This window comes from Dipodomys spectabilis, unplaced genomic scaffold, assembly GCF_019054845.1.
Source record: "Dipodomys spectabilis isolate Male_0828 unplaced genomic scaffold, ASM1905484v1 ptg000187l, whole genome shotgun sequence".
Classification (NCBI taxonomy): Eukaryota; Metazoa; Chordata; class Mammalia; order Rodentia; family Heteromyidae; genus Dipodomys; species Dipodomys spectabilis.
Genome location: NW_024870864.1, coordinates 14,137,313 through 14,159,474, shown reverse-complemented (window position 1 = coordinate 14,159,474; position 22,162 = coordinate 14,137,313). Strand labels below are relative to the sequence as shown.

General features: G+C 40.5%; 1 gene segment (V, D, J or C); it reads right to left on the bottom strand.

Annotated features, from left to right (window-relative positions):
• The window catches only part of LOC122121246, a 236,354-nt gene that overhangs the window by 5,193 nt on the left and 208,999 nt on the right, over window positions 1–22,162 (bottom strand). Inside the window, 2 exon segments of the V gene segment in view lie at window positions 14,302–14,383; window positions 18,363–18,621. Of these exon segments, the coding sequence occupies window positions 14,302–14,383; window positions 18,363–18,621 (341 nt within the window).

Genomic DNA, 22,162 nt, shown 5'->3' with positions numbered 1-22,162 from the left:
TTAAGATGTAAACCAAGAGAGTCTGGAGGAAGATGGCAGAGGAGAACATGGGGGCTAAATAAGCTCTCAGGTAGAAACCAGTTTTACTGTTCCAGTGGCAAATCTAAGGCTAGAGTCACACCAAGTATGCCATCATAGTACAAAGAGTTTGCCCAGAGAGGAAAATTTCAGGCAGCTTGGTTCCAGAGACAGATTCGAACACTCTAGGTTCTGTGGCAGTGGCAGCAGGAGCTGCTACCATGGCCGCCACATCTACAGAAGGAGTCCAAGACAAATGCACCAGAGGCAGTGTAAAAGCAGATTCTATCACCACAAGCAAGAACTGACAAAGAGTGAAAATCTTCATCCTGCTGACCATAGATAGTCACATATCGTAGGTGGCCCAGAAACCAAGGGAAAGGTGCTAGTACCCTCAAGATATCCTCAGTATTTCACATAGAGCAGCAGTGGAATGGTAGCTCATCCTTCATCCCTGGAGAAGAACTCCATCTTTGATATTGAGAAAGACCAGGCCAGAGCAGCTAACATCTAACTTAGGCCTTAGAAAAAGGAGCCATTCAACAGGTCATAGGAAACTGACCTGAGGGGCTCAGCTCCACCCCTGTGGAAAGTTGTCCTTCCCAAGCAGAGGGAGCTCCACCTGGGCAGGGCAGACTGTCCTCAGTGGGTAAATAGACCCAGAGGCTCACCTACCCATGCAGCATAGGCAGCAACTCCAGCTGCTCGATGGTAAAAGTAAAACAATTAGAAACTTGTTACACATAAATCCTGAGAATAGCTCCAGGCTGGCCTGCTTGACTCTCTCAGGAGCTAGTCCATCTGGGAGAAAGCTACTGATTGCTGACTTTACGCAGTGCTTCCTACAACCTAGCTCCTGCACAGCAACTCTAAGCTGGAGAAAACAGCCACATGCCTCTATTGTGATAGTCAAAGTAGATCACACTCCCACTAAACCAGCCTGAGATGATCGTCGTAAAGACCCAGGTAAGGCAAAGCTTCATTTGGCCTGCTCAAACAAGCTGATTTAAGAAACTAACCATACCACAGGAAAACCAAACACTACAAGCAAAACAAAGACGCCACCAAGAGACTGGTTACAGACACAGGGGAAACACAAGATTTCCCCCCCCCTCAAAAAAATTGAAGAACTATTTTTTCTGCCTAGTTTCATTAAAAAGTTTTTTTGGTTTAAAAAACTGTTAGTTGAATATTATACTTAATGGGGAAAAACCAAACCAATTCTCCTAAAATCAGGAAAAATGCAAGGAAGCCCACTGTCTCCACTCCTCTTCAATATAGTCCTGGAACCCTTAGCCAGGGCAATAAGGCAAGAAAAAGACATTAAAGGGATCTGCATAGGGAAGGAAGAAGTTATCCTATCCCTTTTTGCAGATGAGATGATAATCTACTTTCATGATCACAAAAACTCCATCCCCAAACTCTTAGAAATTATAAACCACTTCAGCAAAGTAGCAGGATACAAAAACAACCCACAAAAATCCGTCGCCTTCCTGTACACCGACAATGTACAAGCAGAGAAGGAAATAAAGGAAGCAATTCTATTCACAATAACACCCCCAAAAAATATTTAGGATTTAACCTAACCAAAGATGTAAAAGAACTATTTAATGAAAACTATAAAAACTTAAAGAAAGAAATTATAGAGGACACTAAGAAATGGAAAGACCCCCCCCCCCACACACACACACACTTCCTTTACAGCCATGCCTTTCCACCATGTATGGCGGGGCAGCAATTCGGGAAATAAACTTCTGCCTGAATAGCTTGTGGTGTACTCTTCATCAGCTTCCTAATGAAACCTACCTATTTAATATGTCTTATATATGGTGCCGTGACTCAGATGGGGTTTTTGAGTTGGAAATGTTAGAATTTCCTAACCACCCCTTTTCTGTGAACCAAACTGCCTGGAGACACCACGCAAGACTCTTCACCAACACCATGGCTGGCCTTCACATCCACATCCACACCACTTTTCTACTCTGCTCTCTCTAGCATTGACCATGTGGTGGATGCGCCATCTTGCCATCATGGGAGAAATTTGTTCAGTTTGGAATTGTAGTTCAGTGGCAGCCAGTCTACATTCAGTCCAGATCCAGTTCATCTCTTCCAGCCTGGAAGACAGGACTCACTATGCCTAGACCCTCTTGACTACCTCTTCATTGCTCCTGTCACCCTCATGAGATCCTGAAGACTTAATCCAAGAAATTTGCCTCCTCCAGACTTCGTCTAAGGAATCACACCTACCAAATGACAGTTGTTGCCTGCTGCCTTCTCCCAGAGGGGACAACATCTCATCCTTATACCCCTACTGCCGATGCCCCTTGCAAGCAGGAAGTAGCCAGAGAGAATCTTTGCCCTTGTTCATAATTATGAAAGGCTGGAATGTAAGATCTGAACAGGGACACCTCCCTCCCTCTTGAAAGTTTCTGCCCAGTATCTGTTACCTAGGTAACTGGCAGACCTGGAAGCAGTCCCCTTCTCCTGCTAGGTCACATCCTGGACCACCTCTGGTCACATGCCTCCCATTTGACCTTAGGAGGGTCCCAGGCTATGAGGTCACATCCAGATCCAGTGTGCCATACATTTCCCCCCACCTGGCCACACCTCTAACTGTCCCTGGCCTAGATAAGTCCTGGCCCAGAGGTGGGTCATGCCCCCCCCTCCTTTTCAGCCATGTTTGTCCACCATGTATAGGATGAGAGGGCAGCAGTTAGGTAAATAAACTTATCCTCCTGCCTGAAAAAAAAAAGAAATGGAAAGATCTTCCATGCTCTTAGATAGCAGAATTAACATAATGAAAAGGGATATAATGCCAAAATTGATACACAAATTCAATGCAATTCCTATTAGAAACCCAATGATGTACATTTCTGAAATACAGAAAACGGTCCAAAAATTCATATGGAACAGCAAAAGACTTAAAGTGTTCAAAACAATTCTAGGCAAAAAAGTCAACATGGGAGGGATCTCCATACCAGACTTCAAACTCTACTATAGAGCCATACTAACAAAGACAGCATGGTACTGGCACAAAAACAGACCTGAAGACCAATGGAATAGAATACAAGATCCAGAAATAAAACCACACATCTATAGTCAGCTGCTATTTGACATACCAAAGACATACAGTGGAAGAAACAGCTTCTTCAACTACTAGTGCTGGGAAAACTGGGAGGCTACATGCATAAAACTAAAAGTGGACCCCAGCCTATCACCATGCACCAACATCAACTCAAAATGGATTAAAAACCTTAACCTCAAACCTGAATCTCTGAAACTACTGCAGGACAGAGTAAGAGAGACTCTTGAATTTATAGGCACAGGCAGGAACTTCCTGAACAGAGTCCCAGGGTCACAACAAATTGGACAGAGACTGGACAAATGGGACTACCTTAAACTGAAAAGTTTCTGCACATCTAAAATTATAGCAACCAAGCTAGAAAGCCAACCAACTAACTGGGAAAAAATATTTGCCAGAAATAGACATGGGGTTAATATCCAGTATATACAGGGGACTCAAGAAACTAATCCCTCCCAAACCTAACAACCCAATTTCTAAATGGGCAAGGGAAGTAAAGAGAGACTTCTCAGAAGAAGAGATTAAAAATGGCAAAGAAACACATGAGGAAATGTTGACCATCCCTGCTTGGAAAGGAAATGCAAATAAAGACAACCCTGAGATACCACCTTTCCCCAATCAGAATGGCTCACATCCTCAAATGCTGAAGGAGATGCAGAGAAAGAGGAACTTTGAGGAGTGAGCTGGAAGATGGCTGAGGAGAAGCTGGAGGCTAAACAAACTCTCCCATAGAAAGCAGTTTTAGTGTTCCAGTGAACAGTCCTAAGCCAGAGAATCACACCAAGTATGCCATCACAGTACAGAGAGTTAGGGCAGAGAGGGAAAATCCAGGCAAGGAGACAGACCTGAGCACTTGCCAGCAACTGTGGCTGATGCTGCATCGGTGGCAGCCGTATGAGCCATACCTGCAACACAGAGAGTCCGGGACGAAGGAGCCAGACCAGCAGGTGAGCAGATTCTACTCAACACCAGCAAGAACCAACAAGGAGCAGACATCTTCATCCTGCAGTTCGCAGACCAGAGACTACCCAGGAACCAAGACTCGGCATGAGTAGAAGCCTGACGTCCTCACTCCTTCTCAGGGAGCAGAGGAGGAAAGGCCACCCCCCTCCCCTCCCAACCCCCCCCCACTACAGGAGATCTCCACCTTGGATACTGACGAAGGCCCATGCCCGGCTGAGCTGCTAATTCCAACTCAGGCCTTGGAAGAAAACTAGAGTCATTTAGCAGGTCACAAGAACCCAAGCTGAACTGCCAGACTCAGCTCCACCCAGAGAAAAATGGGCCATGAGCCCCAGGAATGGCTTTCTTCAGTGGGTAAACAGAGCCAGAGGCTGCCCCTCCCTTTAGCAGCCTGGACAATCAATTGAAATTCCATAAATATAAATCCTGAGAATGGCTCCAGGCTGGGCTCTGTGAGTTTCTCTCAAGCTAGCCCCCCGGGAAAAGCTACTGTTTGCCGAAAGGACTCAACTCTACCCAGAACCTAGCCTCGTCACAGCATCTCCAAACTTGAGGAAACAGACATTTCCCTCTTGTGTGATAGTCAAAGCAGACCTCCCTCCCATTGAACTAGCCTAGGAGGAGGATCACAAAATCCTGGGTAAAGCTGAGCATTATTTTCCCTGCTCAAACAAACTTATAAGAAATCAACCAAGCCACAGAAAAATCAAACACCACAAGCAGACCAGAGACTCCAATAAGAGGCTGGTTAAGGACACAAGGGAGATACAGGATCTTCCCACCCCTCCCAAAAAAAATCAATGAAATTTTTTTTTTGGTACCTTGTATAAAATTTTTTTTCTAAAACTTATTTTTAATTTTTAATGCTTACTTTTTTAAAAAATTGTTTTCTAGTAACTTTTTCTTCTTCCTCTTATAATTTTTATTTTAGGGGTATATGTGTGTGTGCGTTTTTCTTTCTTAAAAAAATTTTATTTTTGTTTTTTGTTTAGCTCTACTGAACTTTTGATCTTTTTTTTTCTTTCTCATTCTTTTCACCTTTTCTTCTCTTTCGTTCTTCTTTGTGTGACTTAATTGCTGTTTTGCACATCCTCAGATATACCTGTCGTCGATTTTTAGACCTTATCCCCCATTGTGTACACACTTAATCCAGATATTTATTACTCAATTCAAAACCTCTTACACTTAAATTCCTTAATAACAGTACTACCTCTTTATACATATATAATATTTTAAGTATTTTTATTTTTAAGTTTTTCACGTCTCCTTTATATACCTCTCCTTCTCTCATTATATCCACGTTCTTCTCTGAATACTTCGTTTTCAATTTGCATAATTTTTAAGCATTGCACTTTTTATTTTTAAATTTTTTCTTTTCTATTTTTTCTTCTCTCTTTTTTTCTCTTTTTCATTCCTCTTTTGTTTCTCTCTCTCTACTTTCATCCTATACAACCTATTTCCTGCTTTGAGATTAGGACTCAGTTAACTCTTCCTGTGCCTTCCCACATCCCTCTATTCCTATTTTTACCCACATATCTCCCTAAACCTAATAATTTCTAGTTTGCCAAATTCTTCTTCGCGGTTTGTAGCCCATGAATATATAGTTGTTTGATGTTGAATAGATATATCTGTTGAACTAGATAGTATCTGCAGACTTTTTTTTTTTTTGGGTCTGGTCACGGGGCCTGAACTCTGGGCCTGGGCGCTGTCACTCAGCTCTTCAGCTCAAGGCTAGCACTCTATTACTTGAGCCACAGCGCTACTTCCGGCTTTTTTCTTTTTGCTTATGTGGTGCTGAGGAATCGAACCCAGGGCCTCAGGCATGCAAGGCAAGCACTTTACCACTGAGCCAATATCCCAGCCCCTCTGCAGACTTTTGACTGCAACTACAGACTTTGTTTGATGCCTGCCTTAAGATAATGTTCCTGCACAACACTGGTGTTACTTTCATCTCAAATGGGCAGAGTAAGCCAGAAAAACACAAGAAAAATGGCAAGTCCTGGTATCTCATCTCCCACTCATGATAACCAGGGGACAGAACAGATAATGAATAATACAGAGGAGAGATCCCAAATAGCTCTACAAACACTGCTGACAAACATGGTAAATGAAAAGATTGAAAACATACAAAGGACTCTGTATGAGCGTGATAGGGAAAGAGAGGAGGCAAACCAACGGCTAATACAGGAAAAGATTAAAAACCTACAAAGGACTCTGTATGAGTGTGATAGACAGAGAGAGAGGAGGCAAACCAAAGGTTAATTCAGGAATATCATAAGCGTGATCAAGCTACTCAAAAACTATACAGGAATTGCATGAGCAGCTTGAGATCACTCAAAGAGAAAGGCAGGAATGGCGTGAGCAGGCTGAGAACACTCAAAGAGAACTACAGGAATGGCATGAACGGGAGAATCCAAGAACCATAGGAAGAACCCAGTAGCTGCAGCCCCAAAGAAGGTGGATCAAATGGCAGAAACTACCAAATACCTCTCAGTCATACCTCTTAACATTAACGGACTTAACTCTCCAATTAAGCAACATAGACTGTCTAGTTGCATTAAAAAGCAACATCCTTCTGTCTGTTGCCTTCAGGAGTCACATCTTGCCCATAAAAACAAACACGTTTTCAATGTTAAAAGCTGGAACAAAATCTACCAAGCAAACGCCCCCCATAAACAGGTGGGAGTTGCAATCCTAATATCAGATAAAATTAGACTTCAAATAAAAATTCATGAGAAGAGATAAAGAAGGTTACTACATACTAAGTAAGGGATATCTCCTTCAGGAGGATATTACAATTCTAAATATCTATTCCCCAAACAACCCAAATTTATCCAAGAAACTCTACTTTCCCTCAAATCCCACATATATACAAAGATATTAATTAATTTTAACTCATCACTCTCCCCACTAGATAGATCAACTCCACAAAAACTCAACAGAGAAACCACAGATCTAAACAACTGCATAGATCAACTAGATTTAACAGACATCTACCGAATATTTCACCTAGCAACATCAGAATACACGTTTTCTCAGCAGCACATGGAACATTTTCTAAAATAGACCACATTTTAGGCCACAAAACAAACTTGTCCAAATTCAGAAACATTGAAGTTATAACTTGCATTCTCTCAGGCCACAAGGGAATAAAATTAGAACTCAACACCAAAAGCCACCAAAGAAAGTCCTGTAACACATGCAGGCTGAACAGCACACTGCTGAATCATGAGTGGGACAAGGAAGAGATTAGAAAGGAAATTCAAATGTTCATGATATTCAAAAAAAATGAGCACACAAATTACCAGCTCCTCTGGGACACAGCAAAGGCAGTACTCAAGGGCAAGTTTATAGCTCTGAGTTCCTACATCAACAAATTGGAGAGATCTGAAACCAACAATTTAATGAGACATCTGAACCTCATTGAAAAAGAGCAACAAGATAAACCCCAATCCTGTAGATGAAAAGAAATAATTAAAATTAAATCAGAATTAATTGAATTAGAATCCAAAAATAACTATAGAAAGAATCAACAAAACAAAGAGTTGGTTCTTCGAAAAAATTAACAAAATTGACAGACCCTGAGCAAATCTTATCAGAAAAAGATGAGAACGCACCGAATAAATAAACTTAGAGATGAGAAGGGAAACATCACCACAGAAACAACCAAGATTCAGAACATTATAAGGGAATACTTCTCAAAACTTTATGCTAATAAGTTTGAGAACTTGGCAGAAATGGACCTGTTCCTAGCAAATATTGACATGCCAAAAGTAAACCAAGATGAGTTAAACCAGCTTAACAGGCCCATATCAAACATTGAAATAGAAACAGCAATAAGAGACCTCCCATCTACGGAAAGTCCAGGACCAGATGTTTTTACAGCGGAATTCTACAAGGCCCTCAAAGCAGAGCTCACACCAATACTCCTCCAACTCTTCAATGAAATTGAAAGAGAAAGTTCACTACCAAACACATTCTATGAAGCCATCATAACCCTCATCCCAAAATTAGGCAGGGACTCATCAAAGAACTATAGACCCATTTTTTTGATGAACTTTGATGCAAAACTTCTCAACAAAATTTTGGCCAATCAACTTCAACAATTCATCCAAAAAAATCATATACCTCGATCAAACAGGATTCATTTCAGGGATGCAAATCTGGTTCACTATATGCAAATCAATTAATACTATTCATCACATCAACAGGAACAAGGATAAGAACCACATGGTTATCTCAATAGATGCAGCAAAAGCACTTGACAAGATCCAACACCCCTTTATGACGAAGGTTCTGGAAAAATTAGGAGTGCATGGAACATTCCTCAATACAATGAAGGCTGTATATGACAAACCTACAGCCAGCATTATACTTAATGTTGTAAAACTAAAGCCATTTCCTCTTAACTCTGGAACAAGACAAGGATGACCACTCTCTCCAATGCTCTTCAATCTAGTATTAGAATGCCTAGCTACAGCAATAAGACAAGATGCAAACATAAAGGGGATCCAAATATGGAAAGAAGAAATAAAACTCTCCCTCTTTGCAGATGACATGATCTTGTATTTAAAGAATCCCATAGACTCCACTCCCAAATTACTCAAGCTGATTCAAAACTTTGGCAAAGTAGCAGAGTATAAAATTCACCCTCGAAACTCAATGGCTTTTCTGTATGCCAACAATGAGAAAGAGGGGCTGAAATTAGGAAAGCAACTCCATTTGTAATAGCCCCACAAAAAATAAAATACCTAAGAATTAACTTAACCAAAGAAGAGAAGGACCTCTATGATGAAAACTTTAAAAACTTGAAAAAGGAAATCAAAACAGAACTTAGAAAGTGGCAAAAACTCCCATGCTCCTGGATTGGAAAGATCAACATCATGAAAATGGCAATACTTCCCAAGGCTATGTACAATTTCAAAGCGATATCTATCAAAATTCCAACCTCATTCTTCAAGGAAATAGAAGAGGCAATCCAAAAATTCATATGAAACAATAAAGGACTCCGAGTAGCAAAAACAATCCTCAACAGAAAGAATAGTGCTGGAGGAATATCAATAACAAATTTCCATCTCTATTACAAAGCCATAGTAATCAAAACAGCTTGGTACTGGCACAAGAACAGACCTCAGGACCAATGGAATAGAATTGAAAACCCAGAAATGAACCTACAGACCTATAGCCATCTTCGATAAGGGAGCTAAAAAAATAGAATCAAAGAAAGACAGCCTCTTCAATAAATGGTGCTGGCAAAATTGATTAACTACTTGTAGAAAACTAAAGCTAGATCCTTATATATCATCCTGCACCAGAATCAACTCCAAATGCATCAAAGACCTCGGAGTCAAAGTAGACACTCTGAAAACATTACAGGATGGAATAGGATAAACCCTAGGTCTCCTTGGCACAGGCTGAAATTTTCTGAATAGAGACCCACAAACACAACAAATCAAAGAAAGGTTTGACAAATGGGATTGCATGAAATTGCAGAGCTTCTGCATGGCAAAGGACATAGCTAGCAAAATCAATAGAAAGCCCACGAATTGGGAAAAGATCTTCACTAGCCTTTCAATGGACAAGGGTCTCATATCTAATATATGCCTTGAACTCAACAAATTAAATCCCCCATCAACAAATCTTCAAAGAAACAACTGCCCAATAAACAAGTGGGCTAAAGACTTAAAGAGAAACTTCTCTGAAGAGGAAAGAAGGATGGCCAATAGACACATGAAGAAATGCTCAACCTCTATAGCCATAAAAGAAATGCAAATAAATACAACATTGAGATACCACCTCACCCCAGGTAGAATGGCTATAATGAAGAACTAATAACAACAGATGCTGGAGGGGATGTGGACAGAAGGGAACCTTACTGCATTGTTGCTGGTGTAAAGTTGTTCAACCACTTTGGAAAGCAGCATGGAAGTTCCTCAAAGTACTCCACATATAGCTCCCCTATGACCCAGCAATCCTAAACTTTTTCATTTTAGTTTTGGAGATACAGACAAGGCCATGTTCCACCTCTCTGTACAGCCTTAGTAACCATGATTATAGGAGATTATCCAAATGCCTAGATTTCTTTTGAGATAGCTTCTTTATAACAATTGGCCAGTATAACCTCAACTTGAATCCACTCCTTTACTTCTCTCACTTGTGTGGATTTTAGGCAATATTTTGAATACTATTTAATCTTGACATATCCTCAGATTTCTAAAAATAATTATTATTTTGAGGTCTGAGGTTACAGAATTGATGAATATTGATATGTGACTAAATAATATTGCCAAGTGAAGATCTCCTTAGCAAAAATAGATTTCCCATAAAGCCTAATTTCTCAAACCTTGTATGGATCCTTATTACCTACTTAAAGTACAGATTGCTATGCAGTAGGTATGGGTGTTTTCATAAATTTTGTGTGTGTTGTTGGGGTGAGCAAAAACTAACTCCACTTTTAATATACCAGGAGTTCCTGTCCACCCTTGAGAATCAAAATACTGGTTTCTAAAAAGCCCCAGGGTCAGAAAATATGCTGTTTGTTGAGACCCCAGGAAATGTGGAAACTGTTTGGAAAGCACCTTAGGATTGTTGTGATCAGGTTGTTTGATGTGTAGCCCTGTTTGATTATCAATAGCCCAGACAGGATCTGCAGCCCTGTTTGGTTATCAACAGTAAAACATCCCAGCCACCTTTGCTCTGCCAGAAAGGAGCAGCCTAATCTCTGTCCCCATGAATGAATGCTTTATGTGGAGACCACCCAATTTGCATCCCAAATCAAACCAGAATGATAGGTTAGTTCAAACAGATACTATGAGATGCAGAGCACATGGGCAGCAAAGATGGCACTGAGAGAGAGTAGAGTGGGAAGAGCCCAATTTCCCTTATGTTCAGTGCATAATCAGCCCGTGGAAGCTTAGGTGCATGATAGGGGGTGACCTTGACAGTGTAGTTTCCTCTTCCCACCCTGCCATGCCACCTGCCCTTTTTGGCTTTAAAAAGGGCTGCTCTCTGTTAATAAACGAGTTTTCTTCCTACTTGATTTAGCTCTCCACTGTGTCTGATTGTCTCCCGGGCTGAGGGAGGCTGGGGATCAGGAGAACAAAGCACTTACTTTTCCTCGGACCCTGTTCGTCTTTCGTGGGACGAACGAAGACCCAACAATGAGACAGACTGTAACCCCATTGGCCACTGACATAAATATGCAATCTTTGTGTGTGTGCTACAATCCTCTTGGCCACCTGCATGTTGACAGGCTTGACCACATGAGTATTGTCTTTAAAATCCCTAGCTTGAGGGCCATTCGGGGTGGCAGTTTCAGCTCCAGAGTCTGTGCTGAGTCCCTTGCTGGTCAGCTATCCAGTTCCCCAAAAACGTCATCTTTTTACATGAGTCTGTCTTTACATGAATGTTGGACTCTTTTCCCCAGAACATGTGTAAAACCAGGGACATGACAAGAACAAAGTAAGAGAAGGAAGTGCTAATTTGGGCTCATACTTTCAGAGATTTCAAATCACAATCATTGACTTCCTTGGCCTGAGGTGAGGCCCAAGATCAGGTTGTAGGACCATCTAGCAGAGGCTACTCAACTCAAGGCACATTAGAATCCAAAGGAAAAAAAACAAAAACAAAACAAAACAAACCATAGGAAGTGGTAAGGGCAAGATTAGCGCCAAGGACATGCCCACAAGTGATGTATTTCCTCCAACTGAGCCCCACCCCATGCTCTTAACAATTCCCATACCACCACCCTATTGTTAACCCATTAAGGGGTTAATAAACACAATCCAATAGTGTGAAGTAAACACAGAGGACAAAACTACACCCAGAGAAACCAGGTCTCTGCTAGTTTTCAAAACAACACTGAACAACATGAATAAGTAGAAAACATGAATTTCGCTGAAGAACAAAAAACTGATTCACAGAAGGAAAATTGTCCTTTTTCCTCCATTTGTACCATGTGACTGTGCAGGTGGAGGAATTAGTGTCTCCCCTGTTCTTGTTTGATTTCAGTGTGAAGTCCTGGAAGGTTGTTCATATTGGCCTCCTCTAACAAATCTAGTGTCAAAATATGATAATTAGCAACAACAAAGAAACTTTGTTGATGCTATCTGGTGGACTAGTTATTATTTTGGTTTCAAATATTAAGTCTAAGAAGCAGAAAATGTTACATTCTGGAATACTGAATTACAAACTATTGGGAATCAGAAAATGTTACATGCTGCAATACTGTATTACAAACTATTGGGAATCCTCAAGCAACAAACTCCTAGCAGTCTCAGTAATGCCACCTCTGATATAGCCTCTGGAGGGTCCCTCATATCTGTGGCTCCACTTTCAGGCTATGACCCACAAAGAAGACAGCTACTCCTGTCACTCTAGCCACAGGCGGCTCACAGCCCTGCCTACAGGAACCAGAGGCCTGGCCTCGTGGCTTGCAGCAATGCTTGTGTTGACTATATTCCCATGTTGGTCACATGAGGATTTGTCTGCTTTGTGGACACAGGGGCTGTTTCTCCCCCAATCTACATTTGCATTCTGACACCATATTGCAATCTCACTTCTTTTTCTCACAGAAGATACTGCAGAGCTTTTTTTCTTTTTTCTTTTTCTTTTTTTTACAAAGAAAAGAAATGTATCTCAATTGAAAAGGAAACCAAATTCACTCAGCACCTCCCTCATCAAAATTGGGAATGTACCTATGGTTCCTAAAGGACTAAAAATTTAGTTTTAATATACTTCTGTGTAGTTACTGTTAGTGTTATGCTCACCTATGTTTCTTAGCTCCACCCAGAACCGGGCTCTCCTCCCATCCTGGAGTTCCCTCCATCCATTGGCTCCTCCCTCTCTCTGCCCAGACCCACCTGAACTCCCATTTACCTCACTTCCTATCCATCACACGCTCTTGCTATCTGGATGGTGATGGAGGCCATGTGCTACCACTTGGGGGAAATACGGCTTCTCTAATAAACCTTATAATATTCTTTCTCCTGTGCTTGCCTGCCTCTGCCTGGTCTCATGGACGCATGTGTCTGATCCTCTTACAGTTACATAGATGGGCTGACAGCCAAGTTCGGGATCAAGATCACAAGCCTTATTACTAGAACAACCATGCTGGTATTTGAAAATCAATGGTCTATCCCACAGTTCTGAACCCAGCTGGAGGATGTAATGCATCCAGGTTGACATAGCATGTGAGAAAAATTCAGACTCTTCCAAAATTGTTTCTGTCCATCAAGTGATGGAGATTTTCTGTCTTAGAGACACTAAAAGATATACAACGCTTCAGACCCATAAAACTATCAATAGAAGCTAGAAACAGATACAAGACAGAATACAAGACAGATACAAGGGCTCAGTCTCAGACTTCTGTGACCTATGAACACTATTTCATGACTTCATCATACTCTACTCTCTTAAGTAGAGCCATATTCCCAGAACACACAAGGCCAGAGACCAGTGTGCAGAGTCCAACACTGTATCAGCCCAAGCTTGATTCAACGAGGAACCAGTGAGAGAAGTCTGTGAAGGGTTTGATATTTATACAGGGTTTGGAGACAAACAGAGAAGATGCTAGACAAAGTACAACTGGGTTTCCAGCTTCTGAACAGAAAACATAACATAGACTGTATGTATGGGCCAAAAGGATGTGCATGATGGAAGTTTTATAAGTTTCCTTATGAAGGGAATAAAATCATAGAAGATACTTGATGCTTATATCACTGATTGTCCATAGTACTACTTAAGAGACACATATTTTTTCAATAGATACCTCATTGTTTACCTAAAGTCGCCTGGTCTTTATCCTTACATGATTTTCTCCTGCTCTTTGTAGTTTCCAAGTCATCCAATTATCATATGCTCTTTATGTCCACCCAGTCATATTGATCACAATATCTTCCTCCTCAGCTCATTCAGATAATCTTCTCTGCTGGTTCCCAGAGCAGCAACACATGAGGGCTGCTCACCCAGCCAGAGGAGAGGTTCTAGTTCAGGCATGTATCACTGTGGGAGGATTATGTGTAGCTTGAAAGCACTAATACACCCCAATAGGCTCAGAATCCACACTGCTGATTTTCAATGTGCAATCTGTGCCTGACCCACTGCCACTGAATCTTTCTGAGATCCCAGATTCTCAGTTGGAAACCTCATAGATCAGGAGTTGTGGAGAATGTCTTCGCTTCTGCAGGAACCATTTCAAATATGTGTTTCCATTGTTATATAGAAAGTTTTGAATAGACCTGCAAGAGATGGAGGCCGGCTCTCCTAGGGTGACAGGCAGGGAGAGTGGAGTCTGGGTCATCACAACATCTCCACTTGATCCTGAAATTAGAATAAGATAGACGTGCAATGTTATACACAAATGTACAGAGACATGCTTTTTATTTTTATTTTGATGTATTACCTATTATTAATATTACATGGTTTGACTTATAATATAAAAACATTTTGCATCTAAAATTGTGCGTTAAACAAAACTATTCAGAGCTTATGAAAAGAAACTTGTTTTACCAATGAACTAATACAGATTATGTGTGAGGGGGAGAGAGAAAAATGGGGTATTTAATTAGAAATGCTCTTAAATGATTTAATTAAGAAGGAAAAGGCATCTCCCTATCTTCCATGCTCATTAAAGTGAAAAAATAGAGATAATTTTAAGCATAAATAGGGCTCTAGGCATAATACATTATTCTCACCAAACACAGGTTTTCACTCCTTCTGCAGACCTAAATCTCACTTACTCCATCATGATTAACAAGACCTGCACATCTAACACATGGACAGGGCACAACTGGAATCTTAGATCTCACCCTGCCACCCCACTCACATTTCTCATCCTCCTTTGCTGTTACCAGGGTTCCAGAGCATTAACAGCCACAGTAGCTGAGACAAGACTTCATTTTTAGGACTGAAATGAGGAGTTTTGACAGGTCAAGGCAAGTTCTGATCTGAGCCTTTATCTTAGACTTAGAAAGGAAGGTCCTCCTTAGGGAGCAATATGCAAATAGCCAGGTTGGGTCAACACTGTGAGAAGAGTCACAGGGAAGTAAGGCTTGCTCTTCTGAGCAAAGTAGCAGCAGATCTGTTCTATATTTGGTGACAACCAATAAAATCCATGATGCCTTTAGCATGGAAAGAAGGACTCCACTGATAATATCTGGAATTGAGGGAAAAACGGTGCATTTCACCTCACCACCCTAAAACAACATCAGAGGCCCAATGATATGCAGCTTTATGTCCAGGAGAGACTCTAGGAAAGGAATGGTCATTGTATCTGGGTCCTCCATTCCTCCCTCATCTAATCTAGAGAAAGACACAGTATCAAGCATCAGCAGCACTGATTCTCAAAACAGTTCACCAATAAAAGCACAGAGTTGAGCTAGATGAAATAGTTACCAGGTTATCTCTTAGGGATGCTAGCATCTCTATTTGCCAGGATTTTCATATTAAGATAGAGGGTATAGAATTCACAAGGATAACAAAATTTTCTCTTGCAGGTTGTAAGTACCCTAATGGTCTTTTAACGTAATAGGAAAATTTATTACACTTGAAAGTATGAATTCAATGTAACAGTTTTTTAAATTCACTAAATATCTTGTCATTCTTCCACAATGTATTTGTACAGCAAATTAATCAAAGCATTTCTTAAAGTTTCCTCTGGAGAGTACAGGAAGGGTAAAAGGATCAAAATATGGTGTACTTATCAATTGACATACTGAGGTGAGACCATTTTTTGTAACTACTTGAAATAATATATATATATGTATATATATATATAATTTTGATTATCTTAAATTAACATAAAATCTCCAAATATCTCCAGTCCCAATCTAATTTAACCAGTCTCTGTTTATTTGTCTCAGATGTTTTAGTCTCTGCTTCACCTGAGGGAAGTTAGGACACATGCAGGGTGTTTGTACTGCTGCCCCAATGGATGAACCTGGCCAATGGAAGAGGTGACTTGTGGGATGTGATTATATTATGGGATTGGAGATTATACCCACTGCTCACCAGAGGGTTAAAGATACTCTCATGCAGTGAGGCAGTTCTCATAATAGTCACCTGCTATCAAATGAAGAAAACCATAGGCTTGGCCACCTCAAATTACAACTGGTTCTCTCTTTATTAACACAACATATTGTACCACATGCAAGAGAGTCTTCAGAGTAAAGACAGATGAAAATAAAGCATCAGGGACATTCTACATCTAAAACTATGACTTAAACTCTTCTTTATTCAGAGTTTAGGTCAGGTACTTTGTTAAAGAAAAGGACTGACAATGGTGTGTCATGTTTGTGTGTATGCACACGCACGTGTGTGTGTGTGTGTGTGTGTGTGAGAGAGAGAGAGAGAGAGAGAGAGAGAGAAATTTGGTTTAAATAGAAGTGCTCATAATAGGCTAATTGAGGAGTAAAAAGCATCTCTCTACCTGTGATACTTTTCTTCTTCTAAATACAACTTCTTAATACTTACAGAGATTACTTGTTAACTTGCTAAAATGCAGATTCACTTTCAGTAGATGTGAAGTGGATTTGTAATATTGTATTGGTAACATGCTCTCGGAGATGGTATTGATGATTCTGAATTCTGGACACCTTCTGATTAGGAAAGAAAATACTAGTACATACATGTTTAGTTGTGTTTTCTTCCTTTTTGTCAAGAAATATTTCTATTTGAGAATGGTCACTTACATATTTCATGAAAATATCTCATTTTCCATGAACTGAGACTTCTTGAAACTCTTGCTATAGTTACAAGTCGCTAATACGAAGAGTCATGTATGTATCTGGTATGGGGTAATGCCCTCCTGGATATATTCTGAGAGTTGGGCAGTGACTTCACTGGATCATCAACTATGGGCTCCCATCACCACAGTCTCTTCAGGAAATACATTACCCAGCACTGCTCTACCTCTCTGCTTTCCTGTTTATATTCTGAATGAGATGGGACATCTTCTAATCACATATAAGATTGGAAGGTGGAAGGGACTCAATCCTATTGATCCACAATATGCAAGGAACTTGGACAGAGGTGAGAGTGTGGACAAGTGAGAACTCGATACACCTCTCATGTCTTTATTCTATTTTTAATATCTATAAGGAGTTGTATAAAATGATTTCCATTAAACATATGAGGTTATAAATGCAATTCTTCTTTACCTATCAGCCTTTCATCATAATGAACCATCCCTCCCAATCTAGCTCCTCCCTTCCATATACATTTCCATGTGTAAGAATGCATGTTAATTACTAAATGTGAACTTATGACTCTCAGTATGTCTGTAGGATATATGGAAGTCACTTCTGATTACTCTGATAAATCTAGATATAATATGGGTCACTATGTAACTGTACCTAGTGCATGACTCCACAAGTGTCTTAAATGTATTTTATTTATTCACATATATTTATTTCCATTCTTCAGTTTGGGTTTATGTGAACTAGGCCAGAAGCCAATGGTGCTTTTGTTATCTGCTCTCAGAATAACACTTCTAAGATCAAGCACCAGAAAAAAAACATGTTCAAACCTTCCAAAACCTGATACAAAGTATTAGTTAATTTTTTCTTGATGTTTCCTGAAGTTATTTAAAAACTTATTTTTCCACTCTACTTTCCAAAGTTTAGAACAATTATATGATACTCAGTATCAAATCAAATTTTCTGAGAAGTAGATTAAAATGTTGTATGTTTTGACATGAGAGTTGAAATTATTTAAAAAAATACATTTGCTGGAAATAAAATTCCCTGACAGGAAGTTGATAAATGTTGAAGGTACTCAACTCACTTGTTTATTACATTATTTAGCATCCTCAAACATCATATTGTACTTCAAATAAAATTATTCCATGGAAATGCAAAATTGAATTAAAAAATTTTTAACGACTATTTTTCTTTAAAAAAAAAGGAGTTTTCAAAATGCATTTCACAAGGTATTTCTCCTTGCCTTTAAAAACCTGCCCTGACATATATAGAATGGCTTCATTATTGACTGACTGCAGGATTTTAGGACAGACTAAACCATACATGAGTACAGAGCAGTATTCTTTGTAAATCACAGAAGAGGCAGTGTCAGGTGTGTGCTGCTTGGGATGAGCAGGAGGACAGACAGTTAAGGCATGCAGTTGACTCCAGAACCTATCTCCCAATGCTTTCCAGTGACCTTAAAAAGGGGGCTGCATCTGAGATGTTCTGTCAGCAGTTGAAGCACCAGGATAAGCATCTGGGGCAACCCAGGCTCTCACTTCTGCTTCCCTGGGAGGCTTTTGTTCTGACTGGTGTCACAGGGGTAGGTAACTAATTACCTTGCTGACAGTAGTAAGTGGCAAAATCTTCAGGCTGCAGGCTGCTGATGCTGCGAGTGAACTCTGTGCCAGATCCACTTCCATTGAACCTCCATGGGACCCCAGATTGCCAAGTAGGTGCAAAATAGATCAGGAGCTTTGGAGCTTTCCTTGCTCTCTGCTGGTAAGAATGTAAATAATTGCTAATGACGTCACTAGCTTTGCAAGTGATGGTGACTCTCTCTCCCAGAGATGCAGGCAGGGATGGCGACTGGGTCAACTGGACATCACAATGGGTACCTGACATTGGAAACACTAAAACAATTAGTGGTATTATCCAAGTACTTCCACAAAGCTTCAGGCTACTCTGTTAATATGAGATGAGTAATCCCCAGCATTGTTCTTCCTTACCTGGGAGCCAGAGCAGCAGGATGGCAGGAGCTGAGCAGGGGCCTTCATGTCCAATCTATTTGCTGAGTGGAACCTTCTCCTGCATAGGGTGTGAGCAGCCTCTGAATAAGTTCTCAGGGCAGTGGGCTGTGCTCAGGGCACATGAAAAGGAGCAGGGTTGGAAAGATTTAAAAGATATGGCTATATATATAGCTTGGTGATCTTTATGAATTTCTGAGCTAGCAGTCTCCAAATCTCTCAGATAACATTCCTGTCTCCTATCAATAGCCCCAAAAGCTCCCCTTCAAAGATAAGATGTTCCCTAAACCAAGAACTCACATCTACTTCAGTCTCTTATGCTTCATAAACCTTCATGTTCTTACACTATCATCTCTTCCAGTTCCTAAATAACATTTTTTTTAGTAACTGTTTTAGAACTTGTGGTCCCAGCAGATTCAGATTTGAATAAGCAAAACATAGTAAAGGGTGAGCAAGGCAATGAAGCCACAAGGAATTGAGAAGACATCCTTAGCATGGGAAACAAGGAAAAACTGCCACAGACAGTAAAGGCAGAGCACAGTGAGGAAGGCTCCCACATCAGGACCAGCATGTGGGGACACTGTCCACCCTAATGCAGGATGTCACACCTGGGGAGCCACTAGCAGGACATTTACATGACAGTGAATCAACCTCTCATCATTGTGAGTCTCAGGTGCTGAAGGTACACAAAATAACACTGCTCCTCAAAGTAAGAAGCTCACACACAGGGAAAGTCCTTGCCAAAGTCAGAGTTCTCTTCATCATCCTTCACTAAATGAACTGCATGTGGATCTGGATTTGAGAGATTCACCTACTTCGACCCTGGTTATGATGTATCTGCTGCCTGAAATATCACACTTCTGAAGCCAAAGGAAGGTATGATGAAACTGTAAAAGTCATGCCTTTCTATTTACCTGCATTTAATTAGAGGAACTTTGAAGGTGGACCTGTCTTTTGATAAACATCCACTCCTGGTACACACAACGTCCCCCCACACCTGAGTTTGAGACCAAGACATTTTAGGAATGGCTATGTTTCAGGAGGAAAGAAGAGTGGATATGAGAGTGGAGATCAACCACTTCACAGTTTGTGTAATAAGACTGTTATGCCCTGAGCCTCAGGTAGGAACCGTAAAACCTAAAGATCTCTTGTGTAGACATTCTAAAGCTACCAGCACATATGTTTAATGCAGCATTATTTACCAAACCTAAGATACAGAACCAACCCAGATGTCCCTCAGTAGATGAATGGATCAAGAAAATGTGGTATATATACAAAATGGAATTCTATGCCTCCACCCGAAAGAATGATATTGCCCCATTTGTTAGAAAATGGAAAGACTTAGAAAAAAATATATTAAGTGAAGTAAGCCAGGGCCAAAGAAACACAGGTCCCATGGGTTCCCTTGTTTGCAATAACACTGCCTATGTGTAATCCTAAACACTCAGGAGGACACCGGAAGGAATGTGGAGAGTTTCAGGTCAATCAGGACACACATAGATAAGCCCTGTCTCACCTGACATAGCCTTGCTTCATGGAGTGCTGTTGGCAGGAGCAGACAGGGATCAGCGGCAGAAATAGCATTTGTTCAATAGATTTTTCTGCCCCTGGCACTAAAACCAACTCTCTGTGTGGTTTGTGGTTCTTTTAGGTATTCAAATGCTTCCCTAGTAAAGCTCATGATATAATCAGTGGATAATTTTATAAATGTTTTCTGTCTGTTTGAGGCTCAGTAAGTATACAACTTCTCCCAGCACAGCTGTGTCTGTCAGGCTATTTCATGTTTTACCACCAGGGGAAGTTGAGATATTTTAGATCTATCAGTGACAGAGGGAATAGGAGAACTTAAATGTAATAGACAAACTGGTAAGGATGGACCTTTCCTAAGATGATGCTTGTGCTGAGGGAAATAGCAGGGGTCTACTTTGGATGTCTGAGTGGTCTGTGCATTTTCTGAGAGAAAATCCAATGCATACTCAAGTCTCAGGGGAAGCCTTTGTTCATTGTGAGGCTTGTTTGCCAGTTAATGGTAGATTTTTGGAAGGGAAAAACATAATCTTCTAACCTCGAAGAGTCAGGTGAGAAAAGGCCTCCATTAGAGGAAGATTGGAGGAAACAGACATTGAACATAACATTATGCAGAGTCAAACTTCAATTTGTAGCTTTGTTAAACAAAAATTGTCCTGTGCCAAGGAGACCCCTGTTTTCACTCTATTTGATGTTGGTATGATTTGGGGAGGGGAAGGAAAAAACAAATTGTTTAAATAGGGATATGGGTGGACCAATTGCAACAATGAGATGTACAATACGTTATGTCGAAAAATAAACTTTACAATTGTGGGTGTGGGGAGATGGGAGGGCAGAGATAGTAAGGGGAAACAAAGGAGGAGGCAGTGATGCTTGATAAGAAATGTACTCATTACCTTGCCCATGTAATTGTAACCCCTATGTATGGTATTGTCACAATTAAAAAATGATAATAATGGGACTTTCAGAATCATGAGTTGATTAAGCAAAAAGCTTTTAATATCTGAGTCATATAATTAATTTGCATTATATTTAACCAACATATTCTATTTATTTGGTGATATTCAGTAACATTCCTATTTAAAAAATCCATCTCAATTTTAAGCCTAGCTTTGTGACTCATTCTTCAGTTCCTAGCTACTACTGCTTCTTGAGTCATTCTGCATGGGATTTGACTCTGTAATTCTCTCCAAACTATAGAAATGGCATGCTGCTAGTAGGTGATTTTGTCTTTGTCTTTCACATTTAGTAATAAGTGATAAATTGACTTCTGCAGTAACACTATAAATTCTGATTCTGGGAGTCCCTGGAAGCTGAAGTAATCCAAGATCCCACTTTGACAAGGTCTCTAGTATGACATCTTCTATCAAGTCCTCCAAACTCAGACTACTGTTTCAGTTCAGAGAATGTGCTATGCTGCTCTCCAGACAAGCTTTGAAATAGGACAGCTGGGCCAAGCCCTACAGAGATGTTTTTGTTAAGCACTGTGTCACTGTGGGAGGAGTATCTATACTTTGCATGCAGTAATAAACCCCAATATCCTCAGCCTCCACCCTGCTGATTTGCAGTGTGAAATCTGTGCCAGACCCACTGCACTGAATCTGTCTGGGACCCCAGATCCTCGGTTGGTAGCCCAATAGATCAATCGCTGTGGAGACTGGCCAGGCTTCTGAAGGAACCAATACAGAAGGCTATCTCCATCACTGTATAAGAGGCTCTGACTAGACCTGCAGGAGAGGGAGACCGTCTCTCCCAGTGTGACAGCCAGGGAGAGTGGAGTCTGAGTCATTATAATATCACCATTGGACCCTGAAATTAAAATAAATGAAAAGTGCAAGGTTATATGTGGTATGTAATTTTTTCTG